We start from the raw sequence: 19417 nt of genomic DNA on the forward strand, positions 1-19417 counted from the left end.
CATTTGAATCAACTTTTCTATCACTACTTACCACAGACCACACTTTTATTCCAAGGTCTCTAACACAAAAATTGGATGCACAACATCATTTGTAGGTAGTTTAGAGCTCTAATTGCAAAAAGAGGATTATATATCTGCTTTTGAGTGAGGTGCAAGTCAAATCTCATTAATAATTCTGCTGCATCTAGATATAGACCCTAAAGGCTTCACCTTTGTACACAACGTGACTGTCATACTAATGCCACTTTTTTCCTTGCAATGTTTGATTACATTACTTGTAACACATCGTTTGATTATTTCCATTTTCTTTTTAAAATTACTTAATTTATGAACTAAGATATTTTCTGAACCCTCAAAACAATACTCATTATTTAAAATATTTTCTCAGCCCAAGCCTACCCAGTGTTTATACCTAGCGTACATCCCAGCAACCTTTATAAGATAGCATCTCCACTTCTTTGCTAGCTAGATGCTCTGATTCTTTGACCTGATTAATATGATTTAAACATACCAATAGTATCTACTTCATACACTTTTGAATTACACACATGAAAAAAAGTTTTGCATCACCACGATTCCCAGAACTCCCGAAGATAGATGTTGACTGGGGATATTGTATCACAGACACAGTCCATGTGACTGTTCAGAGATGTCACTAAATCTGCCCAAAGATGTAAACAACCATGCATGAGCGGCACCTATTAGACAGAGGGGGTCTGACAGCCAATCAGTTCCAGTCATTCCACCAGGAAGGAGGTACACAGCTTGTGTTGTCTGTAGTTCAACCATGCCTGGACAGTCAATACCCCAGTTTGATCTTGTCCACGTTGTTACTTTGTGCAAGGAAGGGCTCTTAACAAGGGACGTGTTCAGGCATCTTGGAGTGAACCAAAGTGATGTTGTTTGGACTTGGATGAGATACAGAGAGGCAGAAACTGTCGATGACATGCCTCGCTGAGGCAGCCCAATGGCTACTACTGCAGTGAAAGACCACTACCTACAGATTATGGCTCGAAGGAGCCCAGACAGCAACGCCACCTTGTTGAATAGCGCTTTTCGTGCAGCCACAGGACATCATATTATGACTCAAAATGTGTGCAATAGGCTGCATGAAGTGCAACTTCACTCCCAACATCCATGGCGAGGTCCATCTTTGCAACCACAACACCATGTAGTACAGTACAGATGGGCCCAACAACATGCTGAATGGACCACTCAGGATTTGCATCACATTCTCTTCAACGATGAGTATCACATATGCCTTCAACCAGACAATCATGGGAGACGTGTTTGGAGGCAACCCAGTCAGGCTGAATGCCTTAGACACACTGTCCAGTGAGTGCAGCAAGGTGGAGGTTCCCTGCTGTTTTGGGGTGGAATTATATTGTGGCTGACATATGCCTCGAGTGGTCATGGAAGTCACCACAACAGCTGTACGATATGTGAATGCCATCCTCCAACTGATAGTGCAACCATATCGGCAGCGTATTGGCGAGGCATTCATCTTCGTGGATGAAAATTTGTGCCCCCATCGTGCACATCTTGTGAATGACTTCCTCCAGGATAACAACATCACTCGACTAGAGTGGCCAGCATGTTCTCCAGACATGAACCCTATCAGACATGCTTGGGATAGATTGAAAAGGGCTGTTTATGGATGATGTGACCCACCAACCACTCTGAGGGATCTACACCAAATGGCTGCTGATGAGTGGGACAATCTGGACCAACAGTGCCTCGATGAACTTATGGATAGTATGCCACAATGAATACAAGCATGCATCAATGCAAGAGGATGTGCTACTGGGTTTTAGAGGTACCAGTGTGTGCAGCAATCTGAACCACCACCTCTGAAGGTCTCACTGTATGTTGGTACAACATGCAATGTATGGTTTTCATGAGCAATAAAATGGGTGGAAATGATGTTTAGGTTGATCTCAATTCCTATTTTCTGTAGAGGTTCCGGAACTCTTGGAACTTGGGTGATGCAAAACGTTTTTTGATGTGTTTGTTATTGATCTTACTCTGAAATACATTTATAATTTCTATCAAAGTATCCTCCCATTATTGACACATTTCTTAATCCCTTAGGCCTAATGCAGTCAACTAGTATCCATTCATGTACTGTGTTTACCAAGACAGCTTCCATAAAACATGTTGTTAATTGAAACTGCATCTGGGTTTATAACTATTGCTCATCCATTTGCTATAGTGTTTTTTAAAAATTTCAGATACAATCAACAACGGCGTGAAATGATTATCATTCTATATGTGCACATTCTTAATGTTGCCATTCAGCCCATATCTTTCTAATTGACTGAAATGCTATGAACCTTAACAAAGTAGTTTTTTGTTTACCATGTAATAAAACCTCATTAATTAATATTTGTAAAGTAGAAACTACTTGACAATGAATCATCTGGAGGGAAATGTACTACAAGACAAGACACTACATGTCCAAATATATTGAATAATGTTTTGCACAGGGTCCCAGTCCTCTCTTGTTCAATTTGTATATGTCCGATATTCCTCTAACACAATTCAGAATTTTTTCTATGTGAATGACTGGCAAAGCTACCAAACAAAAAGACCTTCAAAACAACTGAAGAAATCCTAATTTCTGATCTAGCTACCTTAAAGCAATACTTCCATAAAATGAGGTGACAACATAAATAAAACAAATGTTGCATGTTTTCATCTGTTCAATAGACTGGCACACAGGGCCCTTGATATCTATTTTAAGGAAGACAAACTTTGTCTTAACAAACATCAAAATTATCTTGGAATCACCTTAGTCAGGACATGTTCATTTAGAGGAGAACTTGATGCAATCACCTGCTAAGCTCAAAAGCAGAAATGTAATACTTCATAAGCTCTGTGGCACTAGCTGGGGATTGTCAGCAGATAGTATTTGAGTATCAGAGCTCAGATTGATGTACGCAACAGCAGAGTACTGTACATATGTCAGGCTTAGTAGTCCATGTGTGAAAAAAATAGATACACTGCTTAACAAATCCATGTGCATTATTAGTGTGTCAACACAATCTACTCCCACATATTTGTTACCTACCCTGAATCACATTCCTTCCACCTTCTGGTCTCAGTTGGAAAGTGTGCTACTATTTGAATATCAGAAGATTGTTGATAGCCATGAACTGCCAATACTGAATGATATATTCTCTATGGAGTGGAAATGACTGAGATCAAGACGTCCTACTATTATCACAGCCAGGGTTCTTAGTGAAGTTAATTCAGTGCCACTGATGAATGGGTGTGCTGCTGGCAACAAAACTGTTCTTCATAATGCCTGAAACTGCACTGTATTCAGGAGAGAGCACCTACATTTGACCAGCCTTGGGCAATTTGGACTGCTTTGAATCACATCCAGATGGGCCATGGAAGATGTGCAGACACTCTCCACAAGTGGGGGAGGCCTTCATCATTATCTTGTGACTGTGGTGCTGAATGATAGACAACTGCTCATGTTGTATGAACTTGTTCTACGTGTGTCTACAAGTGTCCATTTGAAGACTTCCTGACATTAATAAGTAGAATGTTAAACTATATAAAGTACTTTGAAATGCCTGTATGGAATTTCTGACCAAGAGTCCCCTTCTGGGGAATTCACACAGCTGGTGCAATTTTTTTCTATTCCACTTCCATGACTTGAACCTTAATGATGATAGAATGATGGCAAGAACAGCACATTCAAACCCAGTCTTAACTGGAGAAAATCTGCAACTCAGACAAGTATCAAACCCATGGGTCCCATGATCAAAAGTTGGCAACACTAACTACAATACCATAAACTGTGATATAAAAGAGCTTGAAATTTGCCTATAACTCTTGTCATTTGCATTATGTTATGCTGGAGATCTATGCTGACATATTTTGTAATTTTTGTATATTTAACGATATTCTTGTAATTCAAAAAGCCTTAATGTATGCCATATGATAAATAACTAATAATAATGTAAATTAGAATGAAGTTAGATTGAAGTAGTTCTGAAAGACTTTAAAGCTGGGTTTAAATGCTGAAATTACAGATTTCTAAACTTTTACTTCCTTTTCAACAGTTAAAGCAGATGATGATGTATTCACACAGAAGCAGTGGTCAGGGAAAAGTGGAACATTTGCTGCAGGCCAGCGTGTGGCCTCAGATAAACACCAACAGTCTGGACCCTGGTAAGCGGTATTCACTGTGTATATAAAACACTTCCTATTTCCATTAGTTACAAGTCGTCATATGGTCTCTCTTCAGGTGTCGCCCTCAGACATCTGTACTGGATCCTTTAACACAACAAGCATGTCATGCTGAATTCCACCTGAAACAGAGCTCATTCAGAACTGGAGATGAATGTGTTTATGAAAGGTAAGGATCTAGTTCTTTTCTGTTTGTAAGTGAGAAAGTGTTTCTCTTCTTCAGCCTCTCTTCTTTTTTTGTAGACCAGCATGTAGTAGCAATCAAAATGAGGAAAATAAATTAAGTATGCCTATAGTTATGATTTTCGAATTAGGGTAGACCTTGGTCTGAGCACTTCAGTACTGAGTGCTCACTCAGGCAACAGTAGAGGAATTTGGACCAAAATCACGAAAAAAATGAACTTTGGATACACTATATGAATGTCATGTTAAAGTGAATATCACTCTACTCTTGTTTATTATCACATTAATGCATATGTAGATGATTAATCACATAATCATAAAATGGGCAAAACAATGTATAGTATGTCCATATGCCATTCAGGAATATTGTATTTTATTTTCTCTTCAGGTGGAGTCAGATTGGATTCGGCCCATCTCCATCACTTTCATGATTTTTGTTTTAAGACCTGTGAAAAAATGGAATATACTAGTAAATTAAAGGCATACGATCAGTGACAAATAAAGAAAGTGAATGTGACTGAATTAGTACAGCAAATCCTCAAAATAAGTGTAATAGGCATTTATGAAGATTTAAACTGGAAGAAATATATTGTACACCTTTTTAGAGACAACATCCAGCAACTTTTGCACTTAATAATGTTAGTTTTCTACAGATAAACAAAGACTTAAATTGACATGGGTATGGTTACTACAGGCAGGTGTTCTACACAACCAGAAATGAGAATGAGACTTGTCTGTTTATTCATTCTGTCATGTTGTCATAAAAAGCTAAATGATGCTTACACATCAATTTGCATATGTCTCACAGAAGTCCCCCTGATGAAACACACAGGCAGAGAAAAATATATTTTTGTCTGAGATAACATTTATTTATTTTTTTGTCATTTGTGATGTTGATAATCTCAGTATAGATAACCCACTTAATTAATAATGTTAACATGCCTCAAAGATTGTTCATGAGAATATACAGTCAGTTGTAGAAAGATGATTTCTGTTACCTTGTAGTTGTTCATCCCACATGGCATTAAATGTAAAATCTGCCATATGGTGTGTGATATGTACAGGGTATTAAAAAGTATAAAATATTTTGAGAAGTGATACTTTGATACTGTGAAACACATCTCTTCTATTGCAGGCTCCTTGCATTCTGTATTTTTGGAGGTGGTAATATGGACTGAAACAAGAAAAAAATATTGAGTAAACATAGACTCTAAAATGCATACCTTAACTGCAATGAACATTTCATCATCTTTGGTACTGTGAAATGCATTTCTTCTTTCTGAAGTCTCCTTGCTTTCTATGTTTTGGGAGGAGGTAGTATGGACCAAACAAGAAAAAAAATAGAAGAAATGTGTTTCACAGTTGCAAAGATGAACAAGTCTGCATAGCTCTTAAGCATTTTAAAGCCTATGTTTACTGGGCATTTTTCCTGTTTTGGTCTGTACTCCCTAAAATATGGAAAGCAAAGAGTCTCCAGTAGAAGAGACATGTTTCACAGTATCAAAGATCACCAAGTGCTAATAGCTCTTAAGGTATTCACTTTAGATCCCATGTTTTATTAGTCTTTTCTCTTGTTTTGGTAGGTACTACCACATCTCAAAGTATCTAACAGTTTTTAATAACACCCTTTATTTATCGGCACTATCTTTGAAATTTGTAAAATAAATTTTCTTTTAATATAAATTTACATTCAGTTCACTGAAATGGTACTTCAGGAAATATGATTATTTTCTAAGCTGTAAATAAATTTCATTCATTTTCCACTAATTTTCTAAATTTTAATTAAGTGTACAGATTCCACATCAATTTGAAACCATTCTCACAAAATATTTACATGACTCTTACGACATGATACATGCATCCATGCTAGAGACCAGCAAAATTATAAAATATTAGATAAATTTTTGTCATTTATTGATTATTCGTGACTTATCAACCTCAACATTAACAGAAGTATATATAACTAGCAAACCAAGCAATGCTTTATAGTTGCTAAATACAAATGACAATTGAATATATGTCCCAATCTTCTTCTCCCTCCCTCTTCTCTCTCTGTGTCCACCACCTTCCCTCTCTCTCTCTCTCTTTGTCTCCTCCTTTCCCCTTTCTATGCCCGCTTCTTCCCCCAGCCCTCTGTGTCCACCTCCTCTTTCCTCCTCTTTCCTCCTCTCCCTGACATAGAGCCTTGTGTATTGTTATGGCCAATGAAATCTTAATTGGAAGTTAAAGTCCTGTAAAATGAATGGGTAAATTGGTTGGAATATTTGGTATACAGATATAAGAGACCTCTCCTGCTGCTGGATCTGTGAACCAAAAGACGTGCTGCAGTTGTTAGCACACTGGGCTCACATACAGAAGGACAATGGTTCAAATCCACATCTGTCCATCCTGATTTAGGTCCTCCAATATTTCCCCAAATCACTCCAGGCATATGCTGGGATGGTCCCTTTGAAAGGGCATGGCCAATGTACTTCCTCATCCTCGAAATACTCTGAGCTTGTGTTCTTTCTCTAATGACTTCGATTTTGATGGGATGCTCAATCCCAATCTCATTCGCTTCCTTGTATCTGTAGCAGTAGCTCTAATGACAGTGTTTTGCATAGTTTTAATTTGCAAATGGGTGTGACTGCAAAGTTTCAGATGATTCAGATTCTGTTATGAGATTCCAATAATAGGCTGATAAGCCATCAATACAACTTTCCTGTTTTCTGTTAACTGACTGTGAGAAGTAAAACAAGCACATGTAGTTGTGTATACAGCTTTTGATTAAAATTATAAATAAGGAGAAAGGATATACATGGGAGAAACAATTTGTCTAATGATTTAAATGCCCTGCTATCATAGTTAAAACTGACTGCACAAAAGAAACAATACCACACATTTTCACAGCACAGCATGATATAGTGTTCTCTTTCTTTCAGTTGGTTTTAACAGAAAAATGGACATTCTTGTTGAAGTAAATATACAGCCTGTGTCCCTCTCAATCTTTATTACAGTACTGATTAAAAATTTGAAGTAAGCTCAGCAATAAATTTTTGAAATTTTTAGTAACCTTTCCCTATTGTAGGCTATGTCCGTCCAATTGTTTATTAGTACATCATGTAAAACATTGAAGTAAATCAGTGAAGAAATTTTTGAGATTTCTGCTAACAATGTTTCTTCTTTGTGTATTGTTATACATATAATTGTATACTACACATACTAAAGAATATGTAGCCTGTTTCCATCCAAATGTTTATTAGAGTATCATGCAGATCCATCAGAAACTTTTCAAGATTCTGCCTAACAACATTCCCTTGTTATATTATATTTATTTCTGTTTATACATTATATGTATTAAATATATATAGCCCATGACCACCCAAATATTTATTAGAGCATTGTGTAAAGTTTGGAGTAAATTGGTGAAGAACTTTTTGATATTTTTGCTAATAATGTTTCCTATTTATATAGCATTATACATATCTTTATATACCACATATATTTAAAAATGTGTAGCCTCTGGTTGTCTGAATCTGTATTAGAGTATTTTGTAAAACTTTGAATTAAATCCACAAAGAAATTTGTGAGATTTTATTGGTAACAACATTAAACAGTCATTACATAGTAGTGTAGGTTTTATGTATATATTTGTACACTGTATAAATTAAAAAATATATAACCTATGCTTATCCAGACATTTATTATAACATCATGTAACAATATGAATTAAATCAGTCAAGAACTTTTCGAGACTTTTGCTAAAAATGTTAAACTTGGCCTTATATAGTAGTATTGATCTATTGTACATTTGTCTATTTTTGCTGTACTCTGGTGAATTTTTTCACTAATAGATTCTGTCTGTTTCCTATCTATTCATAGGTGTTCTGAATGTGGACTGGTGAAGGAGGAATATAGTGATGAAGAAATGGGCCTTTGCATCATTATTCTGGGAACATTTATACACCGTGAACCAGCTCTTGCAGCACCGTTGCTACCAGAGATACTCAGCATTGTTTCAAAGTAAATTATTCCCAATTTGTAACAATTGTCCTTAAAGTAATTGTCTGTAATGACTTTGAATTGATAAAAAAGTAGTACTAGGAAATTAAGATACATTGGTGACAAACTGCCAGAGCAATGAAACCATAGGGTAATAAATGTGTTCACTGATACTATTCACATTCTTTAAATATTAGAAGAATATGTGTCCCTAAAATGTATGATTTCTTCCACTGTGAACTTGGTTGATTTATTAACATTTTTAACATTTTAACATTTTTTATGCAGGTTGTTTTATATGCCATGGTCTATGTACATGTGCCTATACTACTAAATTCCACATCCAGCCGTAATGCTCTTTAATTTGACCAATGTGCACTATAAACTTGTGTACGCTTGCACCAAAATAATAACATATGTGGACAAGATGTATTAGCGAGGGAACTTAATTGAGGAACAAAGGAGAGTGCTATGTTATTCTGAAGATGAACATTACATAAATTTCAGAATGAGATTTTCACTCTGCAGCGGAGTGTGCGCTGATATGAAACTTCCTGGCAGATTAAAACTGTGTGCCCGACCGAGACTCGAACTCGGGACCTTTGCCTTTCGCGGGCAAGTGCTCTACCACTGAGCTACCGAAGCACGACTCACGACCGCTACTCACAGGTTTACTTCTGCCAGTACCTCGTCTCCTACCTTCCAAACTTTACAGAAGCTCTCCTGGGAACCTTGCAGAACTAGCACTCCTGAAAGAAAGGATATTGCGGAGACATGGCTTAGCCACAGCCTGGGGGATGTTTCCAGAATGAGATTTTCACTCTGCAGCGGAGTGTGCGCTGATATGAAACTTCCTGGCAGATTAAAACTGTGTGCCCGACCGAGACTCGAACTCGGGACCTTTGCCTTTCGCGGGCAAGTGCTCTACCACTGAGCTACCGAAGCACGACTCACGACCGGTACTCACAGGTTTACTTCTGCCAGTACCTCGTCTCCTACCTTCCAAACTTTACAGAAGCTCTCCTGCGAACCTTCGCAGGTTCGCAGGAGAGCTTCTGTAAAGTTTGGAAGGTAGGAGACGAGGTACTGGCAGAAGTAAACCTGTGAGTACCGGTCGTGAGTCGTGCTTCGGTAGCTCAGTGGTAGAGCACTTGCCCGCGAAAGGCAAAGGTCCCGAGTTCGAGTCTCGGTCGGGCACACAGTTTTAATCTGCCAGGAAGTTTCATTACATAAATTTATACATTTTCTCAACAAGTAAAACAAGCATTAAATAACAAAATTACACTAGCTGATATCTGACTGTGTGGATCATGATAATCTTTTAGAATATATTAAATTTGATGGAACTGATTATTTTACAAAGAACTGCTTTGAATCATATTTAAGGAATAAATGCAAGATAATGTGTTGATAATTCAACTTGACAAGAAGAAGGGACTGGTTGGTAGGACATGTTCTGAGTCATCAACCAATCACAAATTTAGCATTGGAGGGCAGCGTAGAGGGTAAAAATCGTAGCGGCAGACCAAGAGATGAATACACTAAGCAGATTCATAAGCATGTAGGTTGCAGTAGGTACTGGGAGATGAAGACGCTTGCACAGGATAGCGTAGCATGGAGAGCTGCATCAAACCAGTCTCAGGACTGAAGACAACAACAACAATTCAAAGATTGTTGGAAAAAGAGAAAATTTTAGTGACTGGAGAGACATTATGAAGGAAGGCCCATAGGACTGAATTTTGAATTCACTCATGTGCATTATATAGGGTGACTTTCCAATGTGTACAGAAAAATAAATGATGTGTACATAATGCTGAAAGAAATTTGAAAGTTATATATCATTTTAAGTAGACTACAATTAACAAGTGAGAAGAACAGAAAACTAGGTAAATTATATACACTGCCAGATGAAAAACATAATGAAGCACCCATAAGGAGAGGAGGAAATAAAATGATACTCCATAGGTTGAAAGGGTATGTAATGTAATTTCAGTGATTATAAAATGAAGTCAAATTCACAGAGAACTTAGCAGTATGAGTCCACTTCTCCATATGGCATTCCACTCCCTGCAGCCTGATTGCATGCATTGATTCAGTTGAGAAAAGTGTCATAAAGTCATTCTATTGACTCCTGAGGCAAGTTGGCCCACAACTGTTGTAGCTGGTCAGTGATATCATGGATACTGGCACTGGGTCTGAGCTGATGTCTAAGTTGGTCCCACAGATGCTCTATCTGTGACAGATCTCAGAATCTTGCTGGCCACTAGAATAACTCAGCATGATTCTGACAGATAATAGAAGCATGTGCTACTTCTGGATGACCATTCTCCTGTGGTTAAATGATGCCGCAATTCTGAAATGTAATGCTTGAGGACGTAGGACATGTGTCACATACTGTTGTACCATTGGTGTTCCCTCAATCTATACCAGCCTCAACCTGATGTCATACCTGATGACTCCCAATACAATGATGCCAGCTGTTATATCCCTGTGCCTCTCCAAAATATTGGAAAACTGGAATTTCTCACCATGTCACTATCTTACTCAACAATCATGGTCATCCATGATAGTGCAGAACTGTGATTCTTTGTTGAACACAATGCAACACCATTCAACAGCAGTCCATGTTTCCTGGTGAGGGCATCACTCCAAACAAAGCCATTTGTGCTGTGATGTTAAGAGCCTATACATGGGACAGTAATTCCCTTGTCCATCTGCTGCTAGTCTCCAGTCATGATAAGGGATGAAGTATGATACAGACTGTTAGAGGGAGTCCATTTCTTGTTCTCAGAGGGCATTTGCAGATGTGAAAGGGTTATGATGTGCTTGTCACACAATATGGTGACCTTCCTTTGTGGTGGTCAGGCAGGTTGACTGGAACCTTGACAACGAATATGCTTGTCCTCCTGCTGCAATGCCATCCAACATCAGTTCAGTGTCACTTCCAAATGTTCCACAAATCTGGATATTGATTCGTTTGACTAGCGAGCCAACTGAAGACTGAAAATAGGTCCTCTTCATACTCTGCCAGGTGCTGGTAACACAGTCTCACTTGAGTATGCTGCATTCCTGTGTCCTTCACAGTGATCACCCAACATCTGATGCTGTTCACACCCATTATATACCCAACCAGACCTAATAAAAAAACTTAATATGAACAACACTAATACAATTTATTGTCCATTCTACCTGTCACAGAGTATTGTAACTCTAATCATTTAAACACCCACTGGTGTTGTGTAAGTATATGAAGTGGACATCTGCACATGTCTTCTGAGTGCTTAACTTTTCTGGCAGTCATTGTATAAAATAATCACATTATAAAGATTCCATAGAGCTGCTTCTTATGGCACTTTGGTCACAAAGTTCGTGAAAAATTTCAGCAGTGAACCAACCAAAAGAAGGATATAACTGTAGATACATCCTACTTTATCCAGGCTTGTCTGGTGACACTACTTGGTGAGCATCTTTGAGCAAATATGGTGTACTTTTCCTTTTACATATCCACTGCATATCAACAATATAAACCAAGAAGTTTCTGACTCAGTTTCTAGTTCTGATATTCATATGCAGCTACTTATTTCGCCACGGGTGGTTTCCAAAACTCATGCCTACAAACAAACAAAAATTGATGTTAATTCATTTTTAATCTATTGGGCAAACAAGAAACTGAAGAGTTTGCTTGGTTGGTTGATTTTAGGTTAATGAACTAACAGCATGCTCAGCAGCCCCTCAGTTTAGGGATAGTTCATCTCGAGTTAGTGATGTCCACGAAGAACGTGTTCTGATAATGAAGGCACATACGAGCAGTAAAATCAGGACCTTGAAGGCAAAACTCATGACAGAGCTTGGAAATAATTTAGGAGTCAGGTCAGTACATAGGTCAGTGGAGGGCTCATCCATGACGAGTGGAACCCTACCCCACATATGACCATGCCAACCCAATGAAGGGCGAAGACAGCTACAGACCAATGAATGCCCTCTAGTTCACAGGTTCAGAATTTTAGAAGTTGGAAGGCTAAAAGCATTATGGACATCAGTTGCACCATCAATAATAAAAACTGGATGAGAGAAAGAGGTAAGACAGCATATGGACATGTTTGGGGCTCTGCATGCAATGGGAGGTGTCCCATCCATAGTCGTCCCACCCTTCATCCATTATAGTCAAGGTGTTAAAGAGCACCCACTATTCAACAGAATGCTAACCCTACTGCAGAAAAATAGGGTGTTTCAGAAAAAGAGGCAAATAACATCTAAAAGCAATTAAAGCAGGGTAAAAGAGGGATGAAAGAGTGAGCTAGTCAGGAAGGCAGGCTCAGCAGTTCCCCAGACCCAGAATGCAGCAGGAGATGTCTCAACCCAGCTACCCTACCCCAAACCGCAAAGGTAGCTTAAAACCTTAGGGTTCAGGCCAGTACATAGGTCAGAGGAGGGCTCATCCATGGCACGTAAAACCCACTTTCATGGAGAAAATGAAGAACCATTCATCCACCCATGAATCACCCACCAATATCAAAGGCAATGAATTAGGAAGATTATGCTAAGCATGGAGAGCCAGAAGGTTGGTACAGTCCACTAGGATATGAGGTACTGTATGTAAGGCTCTGCAGTGTGGGGGTGACTCATTCACAAAATGAAACTATGGGTTGTCCTGGTATGGCCACTGTGGAGGCAACATTGGACAGTAGATTCCTTCCAGGAGGAATGGAAGGAAGAGCATCACGCAGCAAGGGTCTCCTGGATAGTGTGGAACCTATTGGGGAGGGGGGGTGGGGGGGTGGGGAAGGGGGGGGGGGGCAGCAGCCCATCACATGTTATTCGATCTCCAAGTGAATAGAGGTCTTACTTGAACCTGGAAATCCACCACTGGAATCATCAAAATGAATGGAGAGCAACCAATGACTTCTCTAGCCAAACAGTGAGCTGGTGCATTCCATGTGATACCCACATGACATGGGACCAAGAGAAAGACAACCAAGCAGGCAGTATGACTTCTTCTTCAATTTCTTCTTGAAAAAGTTTCTTTTTTAGCAGATGCTCTTTAGTATTTGGTTTCACTTTTAGCTTCTTACCTTTATTTTGTGTTGCCTTACATTGTAGAATATTGACCTTATCTGTTTGTTTTTCTTTGAACTTCCTTTTTTTTATTTAAAGTTCTTCATTTTTCTTTTTTATAGCTGCAGCCAACACATTTTTGCAAGGGCTTGAAGTGATTATAGCAGTCTTTTCTTTTTTACTCCTGGTTTGTTTTTGATTTACACATAGGCAAATGTTTTACATCCTTTGGGCTTATGTGGACTCCACTTGTTGGATTCTCAGAGGGACATTCTTCAGTAGTCGGACACTGAGGGGAACCTTCTCTTGGAGAAGGTTTATCACCTAAAATTTATCACCTAAAATCTGGAGGCACCCTGCACTTGAAGACAGCTCATAATTTCACACAAGATTAGTTTCCCTATCCAAAGGAACATCACTAACCTTAGCTGCAATGTAGTCTTCATTGGTAAACTTGTTAGGGTCCAGAGGAAAAATTCCACACTTTCTAAAGCCATCGACTGCTGTCATTGGAATGGCTGCACAACAAACCACTTCATTCAAGAGTGCACTTATTTGAAACTGTGAAATAGTTCTTTCCTGGATTATTTTGAAGAAATAAGCTTGTGTGTAGAAGGTTTTAAAAGGAGACATGAATTCCACATCCAAAGGTTGGAGTTTGTGACTACATCTACATCTACATCTACATTTATACTCCGCAAGCCACCCAACGGTGTGTGGCGGAGGGCACTTTACGTGCCATTGTTATTACCTCCCTTTTCTGTTCCAGTCGCGTATGGTTCGGGGGAAGAATGACTGTCTGAAAGCCTCCGTGCACGCTCAAATCTCTCTAATTTTACATTTGTGGTCTCCTCAGGAGGTATAAGTAGGGGGAAGCAATAGATTCAATACCTCATCCAGAAACGCACCCTCTCGAAACCTGGCGAGCAAGCTACACCGCGATGCAGAGCGTCTCTCTTGCAGAGTCTGCCACTTGAGTTTGCTAAACATCTCCGTAACGCTATCATGGTTACCAAATAACCCTGTGACGAAACGCGCCGCTCTTCTTTGTATCTTCTCTATCTCCTCCGTCAACCCGATCTGGTACGGATCCCACATTGTTGAGCAATACTCAAGTATAGGTCTAACGAGTGTTTTGTAAACCACCTCCTTTGTTGATGGACTACATTTTATGAGGACTCTCCCAATGAATCTCAACCTGGTTACCCGCCTTACCAACAATTAATTTTATATGATCATTCCACTTCAAATCATTCCGCACGCATACTCCCAGATATTTTACAGAAGTAACTGCTACCAGTGTTTGTTCCGCTATCATATAATCATACAATAATGTATTCGCAATACATTACATTTGTCTATGTTAAGGGTCAGTTGCCACTCCCTGCACCAAGTGCCTATCCGCTGCAGATCTTCCTGCATTTCGCTACAATTTTCTAATGCTGCAACTTCAATGTGGGGTCAAAGCACAAAACAGTCGTATAATTTTCTCTGGTCCTATCAATGAAACCTGTGTGCTTAGCATGGGTAGAGTAACCATCTAAGATTAGTAGAAATGTATCTTGAGCTGTTGATTTTCCATGTTTTAAAAAAATGTTCAAACAAATCCAAAAAACTTCCACTCTGCATCCACCCGCTAGGGTGGCACATAAATTTGTTTCCTGGTGGAACCCCATTTTAAAGTTCAACCTTAATTTATTGCCTAGGGAAGATCACAAAAGGCAGAATGAAATTTCCTCCTGCAGACATGCAGACTGGAAAACTTGACAGCAAACCTCTATCAGCTGAAGTAGTAGCCCTGACTTGTCTTCCTTTGAGTGCAAACACTTTGCTGTTGTTGGACTGGATTGTCTGAATGCCAGTTTCATCTACATTATAAATATGATGAGCAGGTTGAAATCATTTGTCTTGCTGTGTTTTATGGATATCAAAAACCCTGTCTACATTCACCCAATTAAAGATACTGTGCTCTAAAGCACACCACCAGTCTTTGCCTGACATTTCAAACTCTTTGTGCAAATGATGTGGTATTTTGTTATGCTCCATTTCAAAAATGGAGTTAAGGAATTCTTGCTCTTGTTCTTCACTGAATACAGCCCTTAAGCTGCCCATAACCTGTTTACTGCCAACTGCATCTCTATCATCTCTATTTTTCCCTTGAACTGTTTGTTTTATCATATTATATGGGATACTGAATTGTTTTGCTGCTGCTGGAACAGGCCTGTTATCATTCTTTACTGCTTTGATTGGCTTATGCATGGCAATGGCGTTCCCATGTTTGTTGTTCTGTTTTCTGGATGTATTTATTTGGTATCTTGAAGCCCTTGCAAACCCATGTAAAAGAGCAGAATAAGGGATGTTAGTTTTTTGTATAAAACAATTTACAATGCTTTAATTTCAGTTGTTATACTGTGCATAAAATATGGAATTAGCTAATTCTCATTGGGATAAACAAATTGAAAATGAACTATTGAGAGTAGCGGCCATCCATTGGGAAAAGTGGCTGCCTTGTTCACTTTTCCCGACATGTAGCATGGCCACTTTTCCTAATTGGACATCATGTCTGTATCAGTGGTTCACACATGAAACAATACAACTGAATGAAATGGCAGTGACTTATATTTTTAAGCCAAAAGGCACTGTGTAAACCTTGATATCGCAAAAACCTATTGGTCTACATGAAAGTGAAGCATCTAAAGTAATATGACTGACTCACCTTACATCAAATAATTGAAAAACCTAAATATTTTCACAGAAAGATAACAGAGCAAGCTTCCTTAGTTTTGCCACATCTCAGTATGAACAGCACTGTTGAATGGAAACATCAAATAAGTAGGACTTCTTTTCCCAACCTGGCCACTTTCCCCTTCTTTCCCCTACTGTTAGAACTGAAGAAGCCAGATCCCCACTTTGGCAAGCTACAGAGCTAGTTTGAAAGACACCAGTGGCCAGTTGCACACCACAATGATGGACTGGGTCTAAAAATTTCAAAGCTGATGATGTCACTGAGCCATAAACTTGCTAGCCATATTTCAGTCACTATGAGACTAGAGTCCAGTAAATACAGAGATGAGCAGCATTATCTAGATCCCAAGAGGTGTGGACAAGGAAGCAGAGAGTGTTGAGCTTTTGCAGATAGCTTTTGTTGACAAATATGTGGCAGCTAAGTCAACTTTTTATCAAAAAGGAGACCCAAAAAACAGGAGTGTGCAACAACATCCAACTCCTGGGTACCCAAGTTGAGTTCTGAGTCAGGACGGACTGGACTGCAGAGATGCATGACCCATGTTTATTGAGTAGAGAATTGGAAACAATGGAAAAGCGTCCAAGTGGGGGCTATTTGTCTGCTGCCTTATAGCTTGTGTTCAGTTCAGGCTATTGAGTCACAGCTGTACCAAGTGCAAAAGTAATTGTTATAGAGCATAGGGGTGACCAGCAGCCCAACAGAGTAAGTGTGTGACAATCAGTATAGAGCCCTGTGGGAAGCCATTTTCTTAGACCTGTGAAGAGCTGAGTGAAGTACCAACTCAAACCCAGAATAACCACTCAGATAAATACTGATGAATAAAAATCATAAGGGAACATCAAAAGGCCCAGTCATGAAGTATAAGTGAAACGTGATGATGCCAAACTGTGTCTCATGCCTTATGTAGGTCAAAAAAGAGTGTGATAATGTGTTGGTGTTTTGAAAAAGCCTGTCGGATTGCTGTTTCCAACCTAACCAAATCCTCAGTTGTGGATCATCCCTCCCAGAAACCACACTGTTAGTGGACCAGCAATATCTGTGGACAACAGTCCTTTCAAGCAGTTTGCATAGGATGATTTGTGAGGATAATTGGTCAGTAGCTGTAAAAAGACTTTGGGTTTTTGCCTGCCTTCAGGACTGTTGTGCTGATACTACTATCTCCCCATTTTGAAGAGAAAACACATTCTAGCCAGAGAAGGTTGAGTACCCTGAGTAGATGTAGCCTTTGAGTAAGTAACATTCAGGTGTTGGATCATCTGTTTATGAATTGAATCATCACCTGGTGTCATATTGTGAGACAAGGCAAGTGCATGGAGCAGTTCCCAGACATTGAAATGTTCTTTATATCGTTTAGCTTGGCAGGGGGTGAAACATAGGGGGATGGCTTGAACTTGGCATTTCTGCATTATTAAAGTAAGATAAGTAGAGGACGCTGATGTTGAAGGTGGGGTGCATGGTGTTCAGTAAGAACTGACAGTTTGGTACAATGACCATCCAGAAGGTCAAGACCCGGGAGAGTTGATGACCTTTGGCAGCCCATAAGACTACGGAAGTTTGCTCACGTCTGGTAGGAACAGGTATACATTGCCATGGGGAAGATTTAGTGCTCCCAGTATGCATTCTTTATACACTTCATTAGATGGCATTCCTTAATGTGAAGTTGCTTGATACTGAGGAGGACAGGCTGTGAAGAATGCCACTTGAGCTGTTGCAGGGTCCTACAATGATCTTGAGCAGCTGTTGCTGTATCTTTGGTCCATCAAGGCTCTGGCTGGCAATGAAGTGGACCTGTAGGAAGGAGATTTACAGTTCCAGCAGTATGGGTGATAATGTCAGAGATGTCTTGGACAACCTTGCCAATGCATCCTGACAGAGAGGCGTGAAGATAGCAGCAGAGGCATGCAACTATCAGTTGGCTCTGCAAAGCATCCATTGTGGAAGTTGGTCCATATGGCAGTGGATAGGAAGTCACCAAATAGCCAAAATGTTGTTACTGTCACAAAGATCATCATGTAGTGACCAATGTAGTGAAACCACAACATTGAGGGAAGAGATCATTAGGTCCACAGCTGAAAATGTGCCATGGATGGCACCAAAGGTGTAGGAGTACCATAATTGAGGAGATACAGATCATAGTTCGTAAGAAAATGGTCAATCAGAAGGGCCCTATCAGGCTAAATGAGACTTCCTCACATGGGGTGATGTGCACTGAAATCTCCAAGTAGGAGAAAGGGGGGAAAAGTTGCTGGATTAAGGTGGTCAATTCAAAATAAATAAGTGGCCTGCCTGGAAGTAAATAAACTTTATGAATGGGGAGCAATGAGGTCACCTACACCTCTACTGCTATTTCTGTAAATGCTGAAAATGTATGTGAACTCCATATGACCTTTGTTTTTCATTGTGAAATAGCTTAACTACTCTTCATTGAAAAATTGCAAATTATTACCTGAGTTTTTTCATAGGTTATTAATTAACTGGTTGGCAATGACATGAGATCCTATGCTTGGTCCACAACTAATAGTATAAGAAGATATGATTCGACAAGATATAGTTACTCTGTTACATCCATTCTTTATAGTAGCATCTTTGTTGGTCTGTTTTCCCCTCAGATAGTATCACACTACAAGAAGCTGTTTCTGTTGCCCTATTACTGTCAGCAAATCTTCAGCTTTAGAGTAAAAGTAAATATTATAATGATATGGTGTATGCAGCTTACTGCCTGGTCCATAGCCAACATTACCAAACTGTAACTGTTTTAATTTCATTGAGGGGAAACATTTGTCATTCATATTTCACAACATAACATGATGGTTGGCAACTTGTGCCTTCTGTTCATGATATTGTGTAACAAGAAAAACTATGGTTCCCACTTCTGCATCTCATGCAATCAGAGTATACTATCTTGCTATCACAGATTTGTTTTTTGCTTGAGATACTAATAACTGTTGTGCATAAACACTGGCTTCCACCATTTGTGTACTATGTGTAAAATTCTTGTGTTTGTTTTATGATTAAATGTAATATGGCATTCAAGAAACAGTTTTAAACAAGGAGAAGTTTTCCATTTCATGTTTGTTCAGCATGGAAACACCAATTAATAAAATGTTAAATTCCATATTTGTGATTCATTGCTTCATCTTGTGATCATGTTAACATGTAACATTTTCCCTAAAATTTATTCTGTTGTGACTATGTTTCATATTGTGACTTGTTTCATATTGTTGGTGATTGTAAACAAGCCACTTCAAG

The 19417-nt window shown here is 39.1% G+C and overlaps 1 protein-coding gene across 1 annotated transcript in view; it reads left to right on the top strand.

Annotated features, from left to right (window-relative positions):
- The window catches only part of LOC126248502 (protein unc-79 homolog), an 875350-nt gene that overhangs the window by 644032 nt on the left and 211901 nt on the right, over window positions 1-19417 (top strand). Inside the window, exons 39-41 of the mRNA XM_049949540.1 lie at window positions 4077-4185; window positions 4262-4372; window positions 8248-8388. Coding sequence (XP_049805497.1) covers window positions 4077-4185; window positions 4262-4372; window positions 8248-8388 — 361 coding nt within the window. The remainder of the gene's footprint in view (window positions 1-4076; window positions 4186-4261; window positions 4373-8247; window positions 8389-19417) is intronic.

This window comes from Schistocerca nitens, chromosome 3, assembly GCF_023898315.1.
Source record: "Schistocerca nitens isolate TAMUIC-IGC-003100 chromosome 3, iqSchNite1.1, whole genome shotgun sequence".
Lineage (NCBI taxonomy): Eukaryota > Metazoa > Arthropoda > Insecta > Orthoptera > Acrididae > Schistocerca > Schistocerca nitens.